The 17,726-nt window shown below is 38.3% G+C and overlaps 1 protein-coding gene across 3 annotated transcripts in view; it reads right to left on the bottom strand.

Moving 5' to 3' along the window:
- The window catches only part of ANO4 (anoctamin 4), a 408,206-nt gene that overhangs the window by 171,930 nt on the left and 218,550 nt on the right, over positions 1-17,726 (bottom strand). For all 3 annotated transcript variants that reach the window (XM_025401960.1, XM_025401959.1, XM_025401961.1), the window contains 2 exons: positions 14,798-14,934; positions 11,748-11,906 (listed from right to left, as the gene is read on the bottom strand). In XM_025401960.1, coding sequence (XP_025257745.1) covers positions 11,748-11,906; positions 14,798-14,934 — 296 coding nt within the window. The remainder of the gene's footprint in view (positions 1-11,747; positions 11,907-14,797; positions 14,935-17,726) is intronic.

Genomic DNA, 17,726 nt, shown 5'->3' with positions numbered 1-17,726 from the left:
TCATTCTCGGAGGACACAGAGTGGTGGCTTTCCTACACAACCCCAAATGAAAGAGGAGTCAAGCAGTTATAAGTACTAGGGAAGAATTTTAAAGAAGAAACTTTGGGTTTCTGGGTAGGCAAAAGTGAAGAGGCAGCACGCAGAATGAAGGTTCAACTGATTAATGGAAAAGGACAAGTTAGGGAGGTGTTTGCAACCAGGTCAGGTCGGGCCTCTCCAAAATCCCAACATGGCTCATGCACTTGATTTTTTCCCCTGCTCCGTGCCCTGTAAGAGTTCATTCAGATGCAAACACCAGAGTCTATCTCTATCCTACAGCCAAATCCAGCTATTCCTCCTGTTTCCATATATTCCCATTCAGTTACTCCACTTACTCTTCCTACACCCATGCCAGCCTGCATGTGGGTGCACAAGACAAAGGAAACCCAGCAGTGGGAAAATTCCGCAATGCTTTAGAGAGTTGGGTTTAGAAATGCAAATTCCAATTTCTCTTTGTGCTTAGTTCACCCATTATCATAGAGATTTTTCTTGAACTCCTGAAATGAAACAGTGACTCCTTCCCAGGATTCCTGTATATTTCTCCACAATACCGATTACATCTGATATATTTATTTAAGGCCTCCCTTCCTTCAATAGTAGTAGATATTCATCAGACATTTGATGAATGAATGAATGAATTACTTCATCTGGAAATGGAGTCATTAGATACTACAAACTGCTCTTAAAATATGCCTAAGACACAACAGGAAGTGAGCTAAGCCAGGGCCCTTGCCTCAAGAGGCAGTGCTGCATCATCACTTTTGCAACTAAGGTATGTCAAGTTCAATTAATAATACTCAGCTTACACTTCATCTTTTTCAAATTTTTCACTTGTAAGGGTTACAAGCAGGAGATTGTAAACGGATTTACAGTTCTCCAGGCTGCCTCAAAGCTTTTAAATCTCTCCATGCCATTAATGAATAATTAGTGTCATATTCATGATATATACTTTGCATAATTTTCAGCAATTTAACATCACATAGCAAAAACAGCAGGAGCAAAAATATCACAAAGAAAGGACTTCAGTTCCTTTCATAAATATAATACAATGCCCACATTTGGCACATAATGATGACAATGCAAAACGTGCTTTATATCAGAGAAGTTAAATTTGGACTGCTGAGAAACTCTTTTAGATTAAGTAAGTTTCTTTTTGTGGGATGACAATAGTTCATAATATGACTAGTTTCTCAGCTGTGCCTTGTATAGTGGGTATTTTTCCCTTTAAAGTTGGTCTGTCTTGACTGAAGTAATATGCATGAGTCATATGAAATACGTGTTGATTTGGAAAAATTCTTCAAGTAAATCAAGATAACTTTGTACTGGTCATCTTGACCTGGCAACATAAATGTTTTGATTCAACTTTGTCTATCTAAATAAGCAAAAGCAGTTGAGGCGATAATGAGGCCCTTAGATCTTTAAACCGGTCTCAGAAATTAGAGCAAGACTGAGAGGAAAAGGAGAGAGAACACCTTCTCTCAAACCATCACCAATTTGATAAAACTGCCCTAACAAGATGAACCAGCAAGAATACAGCCCTGATTCTATAGACTGCTATAGGGCAGTGGTAGGTGGACTGAGTCCTAGTGATGAGGTGAGACTTATCATTGTATCTCTTGCCATCTACCAGGTCCCTTCAGCTTTCCTGAGACACACAAGGACTCTCAGCCCAAGAGGTGACAGAGTTGAATGCCTGAGCTTCAGGAACAGGATGACCAGGGATTGAAGTCACTGCCTTCTTTATCAATACCATCAATATCAACAACAGCCATGCATTAAAGTTGTCAATATGTCCAGACTCTTTCCTAAGCATATTGTAATTTATTAACTCATTTTGTCCTCATAATAGCCCTTGAGATAGGAATCATCTGACACTTAATAAACAAAGAAACTAAGGCACAGAGAGATTAACAGCTTTACCCAGTTACTAGTAAGTGGTGAAGTAGTAAGTGGATCTAAATCCCAGCTGTCTGACTTGAGAGCCAGTCTTCACATACTCTATTCTTCCCCTCAAACACATAGGCCTCTTTTCTGATTCAAGAGTCTGATGTTAAGAGTGCTGAAATAAGCTGGTCCAACATGGATAAAAGAATGGAAGCCCTACCCCCTGGACACTACAACAAACCATATAATGTTGGATCAAGGGTCAAATCCAGGGATTCTCAGCTAGGGATGATTCCTCCCTCCCCTGACACCAGGACGTGTGACAATGCTTGGAGGTATGTTTGGTTGTTATTATTTGAAGGAGGTGCTACTGACATTTAGTGGGTAGAGGCTAGAGATGCTGCCAAATATCCTGTAAAGCACAGAATAGCCCTCTACAACAAAGAATTATCCAGCCCTAAATGTCAATAGGGTCAATGTTGAAAAACCCCGGAGATGAATTGACTGTTGTTACCCAGACTCAGATGTGAAAATCAGCTACCCACAATCTTTTTGTAGCAAACTCAGGATTCCACAAGCTAAGCACTGTAATAAGTCTTTGGAATATAAAAACCAGTAAGACAAAGTCCCTCTCTCAAAACAGAAGAGACATGTGTCCATGTGTTCTCATTGTTCAGCTCCCATTTATAAGTAAAAATAGGCAGTATTTGGCTTTTTGTTCCTGCATTAGTTTGCTAAGGATAATGGCCTCCAGCTCCATCCATGTCCCTACAAAGAACATGATCTTGTTCTTTTTTATAGCTGTATAATATTCTATGATGTGTAAGTACCATATTTTCTTTATCCAACCTGCCATTGATGAGCATTTAGGTGGATTACATGTCTTTGCTATTGTGAATAGTGCTGCAGTGAACATACATGTGTATGTGTCTATATGGTAGAATGACTTATATTCCTTTGGGTATATACACAGAAATGGGATTGTTGAGTTGAATGGTAGTTCTGTTTTTAGCTCTTTGAAGAATCTCCACACTGCTTTCCACAATGATTGAACTAATCTACACTCCCACCAGCAGTGTCTAAACATTCCCTTTTCTCCACAACTTCGCCAACATCTGTTATTTTTTGACTTTTTAGTATTAATAATACCATTCTGACTGGTGTGAGATGGTATCTCATTGTGGTTTTAATTTTCATTTCTCTAATGCAGTGATATTGAGCTTTTAATATGCTTGTTGGCCACATGTATGTCTTCCCTCAAAATGATGACACTAGCAACATGGAATCTTTACCTTTTAGACATAGCATCCCAAAATTAGAAGAACAAATTAAAACAGAAGAAATTCCAATGTGTACTTGTTCTCTCTTCACTTGGTCAAGGACCCCATGAATTTCGTGTTTGCTGGCATCTCAAAAAGGGCTGTCTGAATACCACAGATTAGGCAGCATCTCTACTACTAACTCAATACCAGTGGTAATGTACGCTGATGGTGCCTGGAATGACCCTCAGCCAAACGGGCAGTGCCTACCTCCCACCACCTCCACAGACCTCAGCCAATGACTGACTGACGTGGGGGCCCGTGTCTGAAAAGTGGACCAGCTCTATGCTGCACCTGCTGATTACCGAGCTCCCCTGTGGGATCAGGCTGAAGGTAGTGTCCAGCTGAGGCCACACTTTTGGCTTAGCTGTTCTTTTCTGCTCCTCTCACTCCCCTTTCTCCTAAGATTGCCCCACCCATCAACAACTTGAAGAATTCTCACCTCAAGTTCTGCTTATGCTTAGGAAATCCAACCTAAGACACAAGTTAACAGAAAAGCCACCGCAAGTGTGGACTGACATTGGTAGCTCCTGAAAGACACTCAAGGAATCTCCAGTGCTCTGAGGTTCAGAAGAAAATCTGCTTTCTTCTTTCTTTGGTTATGACTGTCCTAAATTCTCCTTTCTCTTCACCTCAACTTGAGATCCTTGGTAATACATGTGCATGACATATAAGAAGCTTGAGTGGAGCGAAGTGGAGATTATTGGGTGAAGAAGTCTGATTTTCTTTTTTTTTTTTTCAGAACAGAAAGCACTAGAGGACAGAAATCTGGGTAGTGCACATAGTCCTGACACTGATTTATTTGAGACACTCATTACCATATTTTCAACTGTGAAGTAAGGGAGGACACTGTCATTCTGGTATCCTCTGAGTTCTGGATACTGAGAGAGCACCTACAGCAACAAGCTGGATGTGGTTGCAGTATAGAAATGGGGATGAAATTAGGGGAATTTGGGCAGGAAGCCTACAAAGGCAGAGAGCCATCTGCATGAGATTAGCTCTTTAAACAGGGAAATCTTTGTGAAGATTTCCCTTGAATGGGGTAAAGAAACACTGGGATGGACAATCAAATACAGTTTTGTTGTTGTTGTTTTTCTTTTTTTTGTTTTTAAGCTCTGAATTGATCTATAACTTTATACCCAGATGAATCGAAAACCAAATCCTCTCCAAGCAGATAAACATCTGAACCTCGATCATACTAAACTTGTTACCAAATGTATTCCCAGTTCTTTCAAGAGCATTAAAGTATATCTCATTAATGTATACACAGTAACAACATATGACCCGCCCACGTTGCTATTCCTAATGGTTGCATTATAAAGGATTTATAAACTGTATGAAAAATTTTCTTAAAGTTTACCTTGAAAACTATTCTAAAGTAAAAGTGTTAACACATTGTATTTAGCTGTTATGATAACGGTAATGATGACAATAATGTAGTTTACTAAATGCTTACCATGTAAAAGGCACGGAGATAAGCACTCGATATAAATGATCTCATTTAATTAAAATAACCCATGAGATAAATCCCATTATTAGCCTCATTTTGCAGATAAGTTAACTTTTACAAGGGCACACAGCTTGTAATGGTAGAACCAAACGAACACTCAGAATGTCTGATCTCAGACTTTTAATCACTATTAATTACCTATTGCTGCATAATAAATTACTATAGGCTTGGAGGCTTACAGCTACACATAATAATTATCTCACAGTTTCTAGAGGGTGGCAGTCAGGCACAGCTGAGCTGGGTTCTCTGCTTTAGGGTCTCACCAGGCTATGACGTAGGTCTTGCCTGGGGCTGTAGTCTCATCAGTGGCTCAACTGAAGAAAGACCTGCTTCTAGGATTCTCAGTTATTGGCAGAATTCATCTCCTTGTGGCTATAGGACTAAGATCTCTGCTTGTCGCTGGATGTCAGCTGGGAGTGACTCCCAGATCCTAAAGGCTACCCCACCTTTCTTTGCTATGTGGCCCTCTTCATAGGCTGTCTCACAGTATGGTAGCTTACTTCTTCAAAGCCAGCAAGGAGGGTCTCTCTAACGCCAGTCTGCTGAGATGAGATCTTATATACCGTAAGATAATCACAGGAGGGACATCCCATTACATTTGTCATATTCTATGATGGTAAAGGCCATATTCTATTGCTTAAATATAAGCCACAGTTCCCACCTGAACTCAAGGGGAAGGGATTATCCAAAGGTGTGAAAAGGAAGCAGGCATCACAGACCTTACAGTCTGTCCACCACGAGGACTAGCCAAATAATGCAGAATTCTATCATTCTCGGGCCACCTTCACAATTTTTGTCAGATTTGTCATATCATCTACAATATCTTAATTTCATATATTTCTTTAAATAACTCACTTTATAAAATAATAATTTTACAAAAAGCTTTTATATCAGCCATAAATGGAAAACAAATATCACTTGCCATAAATAGAAGGTAGCTGAACAAATATACTGGAAGTAAAACAATAATATGAAATTTAGAAGTAAAAATTAAGAAAAACAAAGATTGGCACTACTTTGTATTTTTGCATATATAGGCCCACTTAATCTTCATCATTTACAATAAATGATATTACTTTCATGATTAAAAATGGAAACAGAGATCCATAAAAATCTGATAAACTGCCCATGACCACTCAGCTTATAAGCGGTTGTATACCAAGATTCAAATCTATGGCTACTAGAGGCCAAAGTGCGTAAGAACCACAGTCTGGGCAGCACCCAACTTCATTATTCACCCCAATTTTCCTTGTTCCTTTACCTTTTCATAATACTACTTGTCTTCTCAGTCTATCTCCTAATTTCTTTCTGTTTTTTTTTTTTTTTTTTTTTTTTCGTGAGACGAAGTCTTGCTCTGTTGCCCAGGCTGCAGTGCAGTGGCATGATCTCGGCTCACTGCAAGCTCTGCCTCCTGGGTTCACACCATTCTCCTGCCTCAGCCTCCTGAGTAGCTGGGGCTACAGGCGCCCGCCACCATGCCCAGCTAATTTTTTATTTTTTATTTTTTTTATTTTTAGTAGAGACAGAGTTTCGCCATGTTAGCCAGGATGATCTCGGTCTCCTGACCTCGTGATCTGCCCGCCTCGGCCTCCCAAAGTGCTGGGATTGCAGGCATGAGCCACCGTGCCCAGCCTCTAACTTCTTTAACCCTGAGATTCACCTTTACATACCAGAAATCAACACAATATAAGGGCAAAGAGCAAGTATGCTTAGCTTTTAATACTGGCTTTATCTCTTACTACTTATGTTGCCTGGGGCAAGTTACCAATGGTCTCACCTGTTAAATGGGAATTATAATAGTAAGTGATTAATAAACATGAGCATAAAAATATTGATAATGTAATTTGTATCATAGTACAGAGAAGTATCCAAGATACTCAACCTCAACTGTGTACCCGCATGTGCTCACGCATGTGTGTGTGTGCTAACTGCAGTTGCATTTTTCACTCCTGAGAGATGAGTGCAAACAGAAACAATTTCCACAAATTGTATTGTTTGTACATTTCAGTTTTTAAAGCTTACTACATTTTATCTCTTTTGGGGGCAATGTATTTGAGTGTGACTGAGTGGGTATGGGGTCTCGGAAGCAAAGTGAAGGGTTGGCCTTACCAATGAGTATGGACAGGACACCCTTAGCACTGTGGAAAGGTTGCATCTATGGGCACAGATGCAGATAGGTGAGTCCATGCAATGAGAGATACTTGTGGTCATTCTTTTCTTATTGCTTCAAGGGCATTTCTCTAAAAATTCTTCCTCCACTCTTCCCAACATCAATTTTCCATCTCAAATATATAGTTTTTATTAGCATGAAAACATGTATTTATTTCTCTCATCTAAAACAGAAAGAACTCTCTTTTGACCCAACTTCATACTCCAGTTATCATTCTGTTTCTCTCTGTTCCTTTACAGTGAAACATATTGAAAGAACGATTTGTATTTGTTGTCTCTGTATTTTCTCTTCCCACTCTTTCTTGAAGACACTTTAATGAAGCTTTCACCCTCGACTTCTCCACTGAAACTTCTCTTGCCCAGACCACCTAAACCGGCCAGATTGCTAAATCCAATGATTAACTTTCAGCCTTGATCGTACACACCCCATCAGCAGCATTTGACACAGTTGATTCCTCCGTCTCTCCTGAACCACACTCTCCTCTAGATTTCCCTTCTGGCTCCTTGGTGACTCCTTCTTAGTCTCTTCTGCTGCCTCCTTTTTATCATCCAAATTGTAACACTACTGTTCCCCATGGCTCAATCCTTGGACCTCTTCTCAATTTGATTTACAGTTACTCCTTTGGAGATCTCATTCAAATGCATATCTCTAGCCCAGATCTCTCCTTGAAACCCAGACTCTTCTATCTTACCCAACATCTCCATTGGGATACCTCAAACTTAACAAGTCTACAATCTGACCTACTCTTTTCCGCATCCCTATAAGTGGCAACTGTCTTCTCTCAACTTCTTAGCTAAATACCATGTGTCAGACAAATAGTCTGTGACTCTTCTCTTTTACACTGCCCATTCAATCTATCTGCAATTCCCATCAGCACTACTTTCTACTCTTTTCATCTTCTTCTCTTCTATGTGCTTGACCAATTCTTGCATCTCTTTTCTGGATTCTTGCAACGAATCTCCTAATTATGCTCCTGCTTCTGCCCTTGCCACCTCCACCTCCCACAGTCTAATCTTACCAGGCAACCCGAGAGTCCTTAATAAAATGGAAAACAGCTCTTATACTTGTGCTCAAATCTCTCCGGTGGCTTCCTATGTCACTCAGAGAAAAGCTAACATCCCCCAGTGACCACTAAGGCTTCCAATGCCTTGTTAGTATGATTTCCCACTATTCTTCACCTTGCTCAGTGAACGTCAGTCATACTGGCATCCTCACTGTTACATGAACACCCAGGCATGCTCCATCCTGTGGAGCTGTTCTCTATGCACTTGCTATTCTCTTTCTGTGGAAAAGAGGCCCACTTTTTCTGACTTTTATAAAACTGCAAGCCCCTCTCAACACTTCCTGCTTTACTTTTTTCTCTTTAGCACTTACTGATATTTGTATATATTGTACATATTTTTTGCTTAAGTTCCAACAAGGCAGGGATTTTTTTCTGTTTTATTTGTTGCTGTTGAGACCATAGTCTTTAAAGCAATACCTGGCATAGAGTGTGCGTGCAATAAATATTTCTTGAATGAGATAACCATCATCAAGATGATATGATTTACCTAATTATATTAGTTTTGTAATGACTGTAATGATAAAGGTCTTCCCCAATGTTTCACATGATTCTAAAGCAGGAGGGTGCTCCGTTAATACAATTGCTACTCATACATTCCAAATAATTCCAAGTTAACTCATCCTCTTACTAGTTATACAAAGGAAAAGATAAATGTCTTATTGATGACAGTGATTTCAAAATAGGTACCCAAAGATCAATAATGGACATAGAATTAAAAATGAAAAAAATCTAGAATAGAAAATGTTAATTAGTAAATATGAGCTTACCTTTAAGAAGGGAATCAATTTTAAGTGGATAGATACTAAGAAGTAAATCACCTGGACTTCAATGATATTTTGTTTGGGAACTTCGTTGTAAATTGCTTTCTCTGGGCTATCATGAAAGTTGAATTGCAGAGTATTAAAGACCCAGGGTACCAAAGCAAGCACTTATCTGTTGACTAACCAGCCTGCAGCAAAGGTTTTAAGAAAGATTGAACTTGACTATGTCCTCACTTTTATCATGAATTAAAGATTATCCTAGTTGTGTTTCTTGAAATCCAATGTTAAAGAGATAAGGATGTTAAACTGTACTAGACAGCCTGTCTTTGTCTATTTGGAAACATAAGCCTCTGTCTGGGAAACATGTTTTTCATAGTTGTTGGACATCATGACAGCAGCTAATTAGGAAGATACTAATAATCCATAAAATGTACATAGTGTCAAATGTTTCAGATGTACAAGGGTCCTTGGGGTGTTTTTTCTTTTCCACCCTTAACTAAGTTATTCATTTTATGTCCTATAAAAGGTTGAATTAACTCCTGGAAGCTGAAATCGCCATTAAAATTATCTTTCTGCTGTAGCTGTTTATAAAAAAACTTGATTTAAATAAAAGTACTTCCAATGGTTTCTAAATTTAATAACATGATATAGATCCTTCATATAAAAATTCTGCCACTTATTATAGAGAATAAAGGATGAAGGTTTGTTTATTGTTCGGCCAAGGGATTTTCTTTTAATTATTTGTGGCAGGGAAAAATTAATTTATCTATAAGAGAACCTGCAAAGGCCCTTTTCTTGCTGAGCTGACTGAGGCCATGAAGATTCAAAGCAGAGCTGGGAGGCTGCGTGAGAGACAAATTGCACCACTTATGCAAAGCCAGGGCAAGACTGGAGCCAGGCAGCGGGAGAGGCCACTTGTGAAGAAGGTTCCAGAAAGGGGAAGACCTAGCTGTTTGTAGTGCCTAAAAGATTGTAGAAGAAAGGAGAAACATGGAAGGTGATGCCCAGAGAAGAACTTTTGGGGGAAAGTGGGGAGGGGGGAAATGCTTAGATAAGTTTTTATGAAGTTTTGCCATATAGTGATAATTCCCTTTTTCCAACTGTTATTTTTTCCAGTACACATTAAAATAAATACCTGTAAACATTTTTTTAAAGATTCTAACAAACAAAATTATCTTGTATATAGACAAAATTGTACAAGCAGTCCATCCTTCACAGTATGGTCCACACTGTACTGTGTAGCACAACTGTACAACAGGCCAAATGATCCTCCTCAAACTTTGGTAGCTGAACACTGCAGTACAAGTGATGCTTTAGGATATACAACAGGACATTTTCCATCACTTTAATGTTCACTATGTGGAAAAGCATTAGGTTTCTTGAGTTCTAACTAATAAATTATGAAATAACATTGAAAAGATCTATACAGAAGGAGCCCTAGGCCTGTAGAGAACACTTATGAAGCTTAAAATATAAATCTTGCATTAATTGAACAAAGCTATCTAGTTTTGATGGGAATCAGAATTTTGACAGAGTCAGAATGGGTCAGAGGGAGGCCTTCCATTATTTCAGATTAAGTAGCAATTCAGATCTTTTATTTCTTCATATAAAAATTCTGCCACTTAGGAATGAGAATAAAAGATGAAGGCATGATTAAGGAGAAAAATATGAATGTGCTATTAACGTTAAGAAAAAAATGTAATTGTCTTACTGAGACAATTTAGAACTTAAAGAGTAAGATTTATCAATTATACACTCAGTTTGTATAGGAAAGATTTTCTGGAACTCCACAAAGGTGGAAGAAACAACATTTTTAATTATATTTGTTGCTCCAGGGAACTTCTAATTAAGATGGTCTTTGAGAAAGATGGTTCTACTTTCCTGAGAATAAGAACCTGTTTCCTTACAGCCACATTCATCTCACCATTTTTCCAATTCTCTTGGAGACATTCCAGAAAAATGCTGCTTCTGTGTTATAAACGTTCAAGAGGTGAGGTCAGCCTAACAGATCTGAAAAAATCCCATTTATCTGAAGTGTCCCAAGATCAGATAACAAGTATATGCATATTATGCTTCTAATATTTGATACCTTGGCAAAACTCGCAGGTTGCACAAACTGCAACAGTATCATACAAAGAAAAACCTGGATGTCTGACTTCAAAGATCTATCCCCTCAGCCTTGAGGAGCAGAATCAGAAGTAAACATCTTAAATTGCCAATATGTTATTCTTGTTGACTATGAAAAGCTCCAGAAGCTTTGCACAATGTTTAGGGAGAAGCTGAGAAGAGTTACATAATTCAGTTAACGGGCCAAGTTCTACAAATGTGCACAGTATTCCTGGGAACACCATAAGCCCATCGTGGATTACTGTCAGAGGCCTGGCTGGCCTCTTGTACATTCCTTACTTAGTTCTTTCTTGAAGCTCCCCATGCAGAGAAGGAGGGAAGGGGAAGAACCAAACATTGGTAAGGTCACTCTTGAGCTTGGGGACCTAAAAAAAATAGCCTGAATGTCTGTTAAAACTGGAATCATTTTTGTAAATTCCAGCTGCTTTTGGCCAAATTGGCCAGGCAGTCTCCTCTGGTGTACAAGGATGCCCAAGCTCATGATATTTCCCGAAATGTAAAAAGAGCCTCCAGAGAGAGTGACTGCATTTCACTCAAAGTTTTCTTTAATCTATGCAACTAGAACCCTCCATTTACATATATGGAGAAACGGCAGACATAGTAAGTTAGATAAAGAATCACACTTTGAAACAATCCATTTAATTGGAATAGAATATTTTGATTTACATGGAATCATCTGGCATTAAAATTATCTCAAAAGCAAACTGTGCTGTGAAAGTCTAAATGCTAGAACATTCCCCAAACTCTGAAGACTGGGAAAACTCTGACCAAATGAAATGTTTGGTTAACATTATGACTACTTGCTTATTTCTTATTGCCTCTTAATATGAATAGATATGTACATATTTTTTTCTCAACCAAGCAAACTATTTACCTCTTTCTCCATTTGCAATCCTTCTGCTCTAATATTTCTTTCAAATACTTCTCTCTTTTCAGTCTGGGGGTTGGATTTTCTGTACACAAGGATGTAGTCAATTCGACACTTCCCATCTCTAAAGTAAAGTCCATTTGATTTGTTTCTTTCTGGCACTGTCTGCACACAAAGAGAAAGGGACCAGTTTAAGTCATTCATCAAACTAAGGTTCAAGTGAGTAATGTTAAAGAACAATTAAAACTAAATAACTTTTTCAGGTCAGGCGCAGTGGCTCATGCCTGTAATCCCAGCACTTTGGGAGGCCGAGGCGGGTGGATCACGAGGTCAGGAGTTCAAGACCAGCCTGGCCAATATGGTGAAACCCTGTCTCTACTAAAAATACAAAAATTAGCTGGGCATGGTGGCATGCACCTGTAGTACCAGCTACTCTGGAGGCTAAGGCAGGGGAATTGCTTGAACCTGGGAGGCAGAGGTTGCAGTGAGCCAAGACTGTGCCACTGTACTCCAGCCTGGGTGACAGAGTGAGACTCCATCTCAAAATAATAATAATAATAATAATTTTTTCATTGTGTTCAATTACATATTCATTAGTGAAAAATGTAATTAAGAGGAAACAAAATAAAAATTAGAAGAAGCATTGAGTTAAGTGGGCAAAATGTAAAACATCTAAAAATACCAAGTATAGCCAAGGATGTGAAGCAACTAAGGACTTTCATATTCTGCAGGTGAGATGAGAGTGAAAATTGATATTCTCACTCTAGAAAACACATTAACATTATCTTGTAGAACTGAACATCTGCGTAACATGTAAGCCTAGAGAAAAATTCTTGATAAGGCAAGTAGGAGTCATGTATATGAATATTCATAGCAACATTATTTATAATAGTAGAAAGTTGGAGTCAACTCAAATGTCCATGAACAGACAATAAATAGATAAATAAATTTTAGAAAGTTCATTTACTGGAATATTATACAGCAGTAAAAATGAATAAACTATAGTTGCATCTAACAATAAAAAAGAATCTTAAAAACAACACTGATGAAAAAAAAGCAAGTCTCAGAAGACTTCATACCACATGATATCATTTTTCACAAAGCATAAAATAAAGTAAATCTAAGTTGTTAAGACTACAAATCTATGTGGTAAAACTGTCTTTAGAGCAAGAGAATAAAACATAATAAAATTTAGAAAGATGGTACCTCTGGTAGGGTAGAGGTATGGGATTGAAAGTAGCTTCAGTGGTTTTAGGAATATTCTAGTTCAGTGTTTCTCTTTTTTTTTTTTTTTAACCCACAACAAAAAAAACATTCTATCTTTGTGTGCATACATGTAAACATACATATACATAATATGAGACAAGTTTCACAAAACAATTATTTACCCTTTCTATTTGCATACACTCTAATATTAATTTTCCAGTCCATTAAAAAACAACTAGAGTAGTAATCTACAATTAGGTTGCCACTATAATTTGAAAAATAGCATTCTAGTTCATAAATCAGATGGTGGTTCCAGGTGTTCATTTTATTATTACACTTTGTAACTTACATAGAAGTTACAAATATTATTTTGCAGTAATATTAGAAAGTAAAGAACAAAAGGAATAGATTGAACTTTCATCCAGGCTCTTCAGGCTTGCTGTACAGCATTGAAAGAGATCATCAAGTACGGGCTCGTTGGGCTAGAGCTAAACTTCTCAGCCTAACAGGTTTCAAAATTGTGTCTATAAACCCAGCCAGGTGAAAATGGTGGATTCTATCTTTTCCAATGGTAGTATGAAGAAGGCAAACATGCCAGACCCAAAGGACCATTGCTAGAAACCACATTCTTGCACAAACCTTAACCAAAAAAACATCTCAGCTGGGGGAATGGAATGACCATGTACCATGTCTTGGTGTAGACATTTTCGGTTGATGACCAATCCTCACTGACTATGTTTTGGCTTTTACATTAAGAGACACTCAGGAGTCTACCTGAATAAGCACTTTAGTAACACTTATTTGCCAAGCAAGAAGGCTGCCCTGTGAATTCAGCATATTAGCATCTGCCTTCAAAAATGGCTTCAGCCAAGACATCAGGAGGGGTATTGGCTCCAAGCAGAACAATGAGTTGTACCACCTTCAGCAAAGCCCTAACATTTCTGAGACTGGTTCCTCATCTGTAAGTTACAGGGATGAGACTAGTTGCTGTCTGAGGTCCCTTTTAAAGTCCATTCATTATGCCACATTATGGTATTCAAAGTATCTATGTGAACAGATAATAACAGAATGAGTTTTTTCTTAAAATGAAACAAACAGAAAAAAATGGAAAAAGAAACGTGAATAGCTGCATATGGTATTTGTGGGGTGAGGTCTGCAAAGCTTGGTAAGAGTAAACGATTTTCTCTGTCCCAGGTGTCATCCTTTCAGTAGTTAACTAGCTCTGGAATATAAAAAGCATTAGGAATATGAAATAAATAAATTACTCTGATTTGGTGTGCCTATTAATTGTACCCAGAGCATGTACAAAGGAAATATGAAACTCTATTGAGACACAACCTGAACAAAGGGGAATGCCTCCAACAAAATACTAATTTTTCCCAAATGGCACACAAATAGATGGGTCCACTTACAGCTGCAACGAAGTTTCCAGATTACAGAGGCAAATGGAAAGTCAGAGAGGCTTTAGACAACACAATCAACTGAAGGCTGGTGCATTTTAGGTCACTATTCTACCTACTGGGGGATCTATACAAGGAAGCCCATCCCTGTAAAGCTTATTTTGTACCAGTGGGAGACACTCAAGAATGCAGGCTATCTTAAAATGACAGACAGTTTAAAGAAATGATAGGTTTAAGAAAAACTGAAACTTTGTTTTGAGTGTAGGTAGATTTAGGATCCTTGCAATATGCTTAGACATGGGGGATGTCAAAGGAATATAAAACCTGTCCCTTGTTTTATAAGAGCCTACAGTTCAATGAGATTATGACTTTAAACAGTCCATTGGAACATGTTTCATAGGTTCCTGCCGGGATCATGAATTACATTTGTAAGAAATCATATACTCTTACCTCTCCCCCGGCTTCCAATCTGCTGGCATCATCTGAAGTACTAGTCAGGTTTCCAGGGTGAAGAAGAGAATCGTCATCTTTGCAAGGACTGCTGACAGCTTCTAATTCATCAAAAAGAATATTGACATCCTTGGCCACTAGAACCAAAGCAAATACATTATAAGGAGGGTAAAAATCTGGGATCTTGAAAGCAATACTAAAAGAGAAAACATCTCCCTTTGGGTTCATATTTTCCCATCATTTCAATAACACTTTGAGTGACAGGTATATTATTTCCTAAAAGAAAAGGATGTCAGACATAAAACATGATTGACCAAACAGTGTATTCATTAGGCAAGAGTAAGGAAAATAAAAAGCAGAGTACCTCTGTAACGTAAATATAATTTGTCTTTCATGATAGCAGGAGGTGTTATATTTGTTTAGCTTTCCTTTGCACAGTTGCTTAGCATAAGGTACTTTGATCTAAGGCTTCTAGGTTGGAAAAGGGTTGGAGATGACCTACACTTTTAAATTTTATTTTACTTTTTCATTTAAGTGTCGTACAGCTTGCCAAGTGATCCCATAAAAGTGCCACTTGCACTGTTCAGTAAGAACTGTGATTTTTTTCCTCCTTTGTTACTTCTCTAAGGCAGAACAGAGAAAACCTAATGCAATAATAAAGCATGCAGTTAGATTTTCGGCCTTTTTTCTTCCTCTTATCCTGAATTGAAATAATCAAGTGAGCCATTCAGAAGCTCTCTCAAAAGACTGTTGATGTTAATAACATGTCAATATATAAAGTGCTGTATATCACGGTTCTAGGTACAGACTACCACGTTCAAATGCAAAGTGCCTTACAGCATGCCAGAAAGTTAAGTTCATCACCAGCAGAGGAAAGATTACAATGCCAGGTATGGGTTGAGTCCCTTCTTTTTTATCCACTTCAATTATGGGCCAGCATTGCAGTTCACTTTTTCTTTTGATGCTTTAGAAATGGCTGAGGGTTTATAACCAGTCAGAAGCCACTGCACAAAATAATTCATGAGGGATTAGGTTCTTCTTACCCAAGCTTGTAATAGAGTATTCATTTTTTCATTCAAAAACATTTCAGAGATGTGCACATTGTGTGTCAGGCACAGAGCTGCATGATGATTGCACCTTGGTAAATAAAAGTGACCTGGCTTCCTGCCCTTGTGGCAATAACTAAAGAAAACAAAGACATGCAAATTGTGGTGAATTCTCTAATGAAAAGAGCAGAGTTTGGATAAAGAGAGAATAGAGATGATCTACTTAGAAGAGATGACTAGGTATAAAGCTATATCCAAGCATGTGATTTTAGGCAACTCTTTTAGCTTTTCAAGTTTCCCATCTGTAAAATATAATGGGCATAGAGATAAAATTAACATTTATTGCTAACTGTGAGAGGATGAATTATGACCCCCCAAAGGTGATCCAATTTCTAGAACCTGCTAATGTCTTACCTTTTAATCACCGAAAGGATTTTATAGATGTGTGAAACCAAGGATCTTAAAATGGGGACATTATCTTAGACTTTATAGGTAGGCCTGATGTTAATTACAAGGGTCTTTAGAAGAGGGTGCCAAGAAGGCCAGAATCAGAGAGAAAGATTGGAAGATGCTATGCTGCTGGCTTTGAGGATAGAGGATGCGCCCACAAGCCAAGAAACTCAGGTGGTCTTTAGAAGACAGAAAAGACAAAAAAGCAGATTCTCCTCGGGAGCCCCCAGAGAGGAGAGTCTTGATTTTGGGACTTCTGACCTCCAGAAGTATAAGATAATAAACATACTGTTTGAGGCCACTAAGCTGGTAGTCATTTGCTACAGGACCAAAAAGAAACTAAAACAATGTATTATAGGATTTTAGACCTATAAGGCTACAAAGAAAAAATATCATGGCCTTTTCATACAGCCAAGGGTTGTAGCACCTACACTGTGCCAGGTACTGTGCTAGGTGCTTATGGAGAGGACCTAATACTTTTTGAGGAAGAGTAACATGTCAAGTGTTTTGGAAGGTGTCAAGATCAAAGACAACTTCCCTGACCACTGGATGTAAAAAGATCTCCCTCCCATAATTATTCTCCTCTCATTGTTCATTTCCTTCCCAGCACTTAACACAATCCGTAATTATCTTATTTGTTCACTTATTTATTAGACTTGTTTATGGGATGTTTACCTTATTACAATGTAAGTTCTATAGAGCAAGGACCTTGTCCGTCTTGATTGATATACAGAGGCTCTGGCACAGAGTAAGCCTTCAACACAGAATGACAGAATGATGACCTTAAGATGGTCACAATGTAATGATACCTGAGAGCCCTTTTCCTCTAACATTCTATGGTTCTGGGACTTTGCATATGGTTTTCCTAACATGATTCTTATTCACAAGCCAGGACTCCACAGTTTCAAGTAATGTGATTAAATTTTCAAGCAGACAGTGATTAAATTAAATTTCAAGTCGATGTTGATGAGATTTGAACAATAAGATAAAAATATCATTTAACCAAGTCAGAAGACCTGCTCCCTATTCTGAACACTGCCACTTAGCTGTATAAATATGTGCTTCTGTTTCCTCACCGGTGAGACAGGAATAGCAAACTTCTCTCTCAGGGTGGCAAAGAGGATTAGATCAATGTGCATATTAGCAGGGTGGCTGACACATGGCAGACCCAAAACAAATGCTGATTTGTTGATTCTAGCTAGACTCTGGGAGCTTAAAGTGAGTATTTTGGTCTTATCAATATAAGGAGGCAGAAGAGATATTTACAACTTGGAATGGTTGTTATGAGAAATGGTTTGGGATGGGTTGTGAGATAAAGGGGAAACTAACAAGGACACTGAGGTTCATGTCTAGGTAACCGGCTCATACTAAGGAGAAACTCTTGATATATATATGCATCCCCCAGGCTTTTGCCAAGGATAGAAAATACCAGG

The sequence above is a fragment of the Theropithecus gelada genome, chromosome 11 (genome assembly GCF_003255815.1).
Source record: "Theropithecus gelada isolate Dixy chromosome 11, Tgel_1.0, whole genome shotgun sequence".
In the NCBI taxonomy this organism is placed as follows: domain Eukaryota; kingdom Metazoa; phylum Chordata; class Mammalia; order Primates; family Cercopithecidae; genus Theropithecus; species Theropithecus gelada.
Note: the sequence above shows the minus strand (reverse complement) of the source record. Positions and strands in the feature narration are given on the sequence as shown.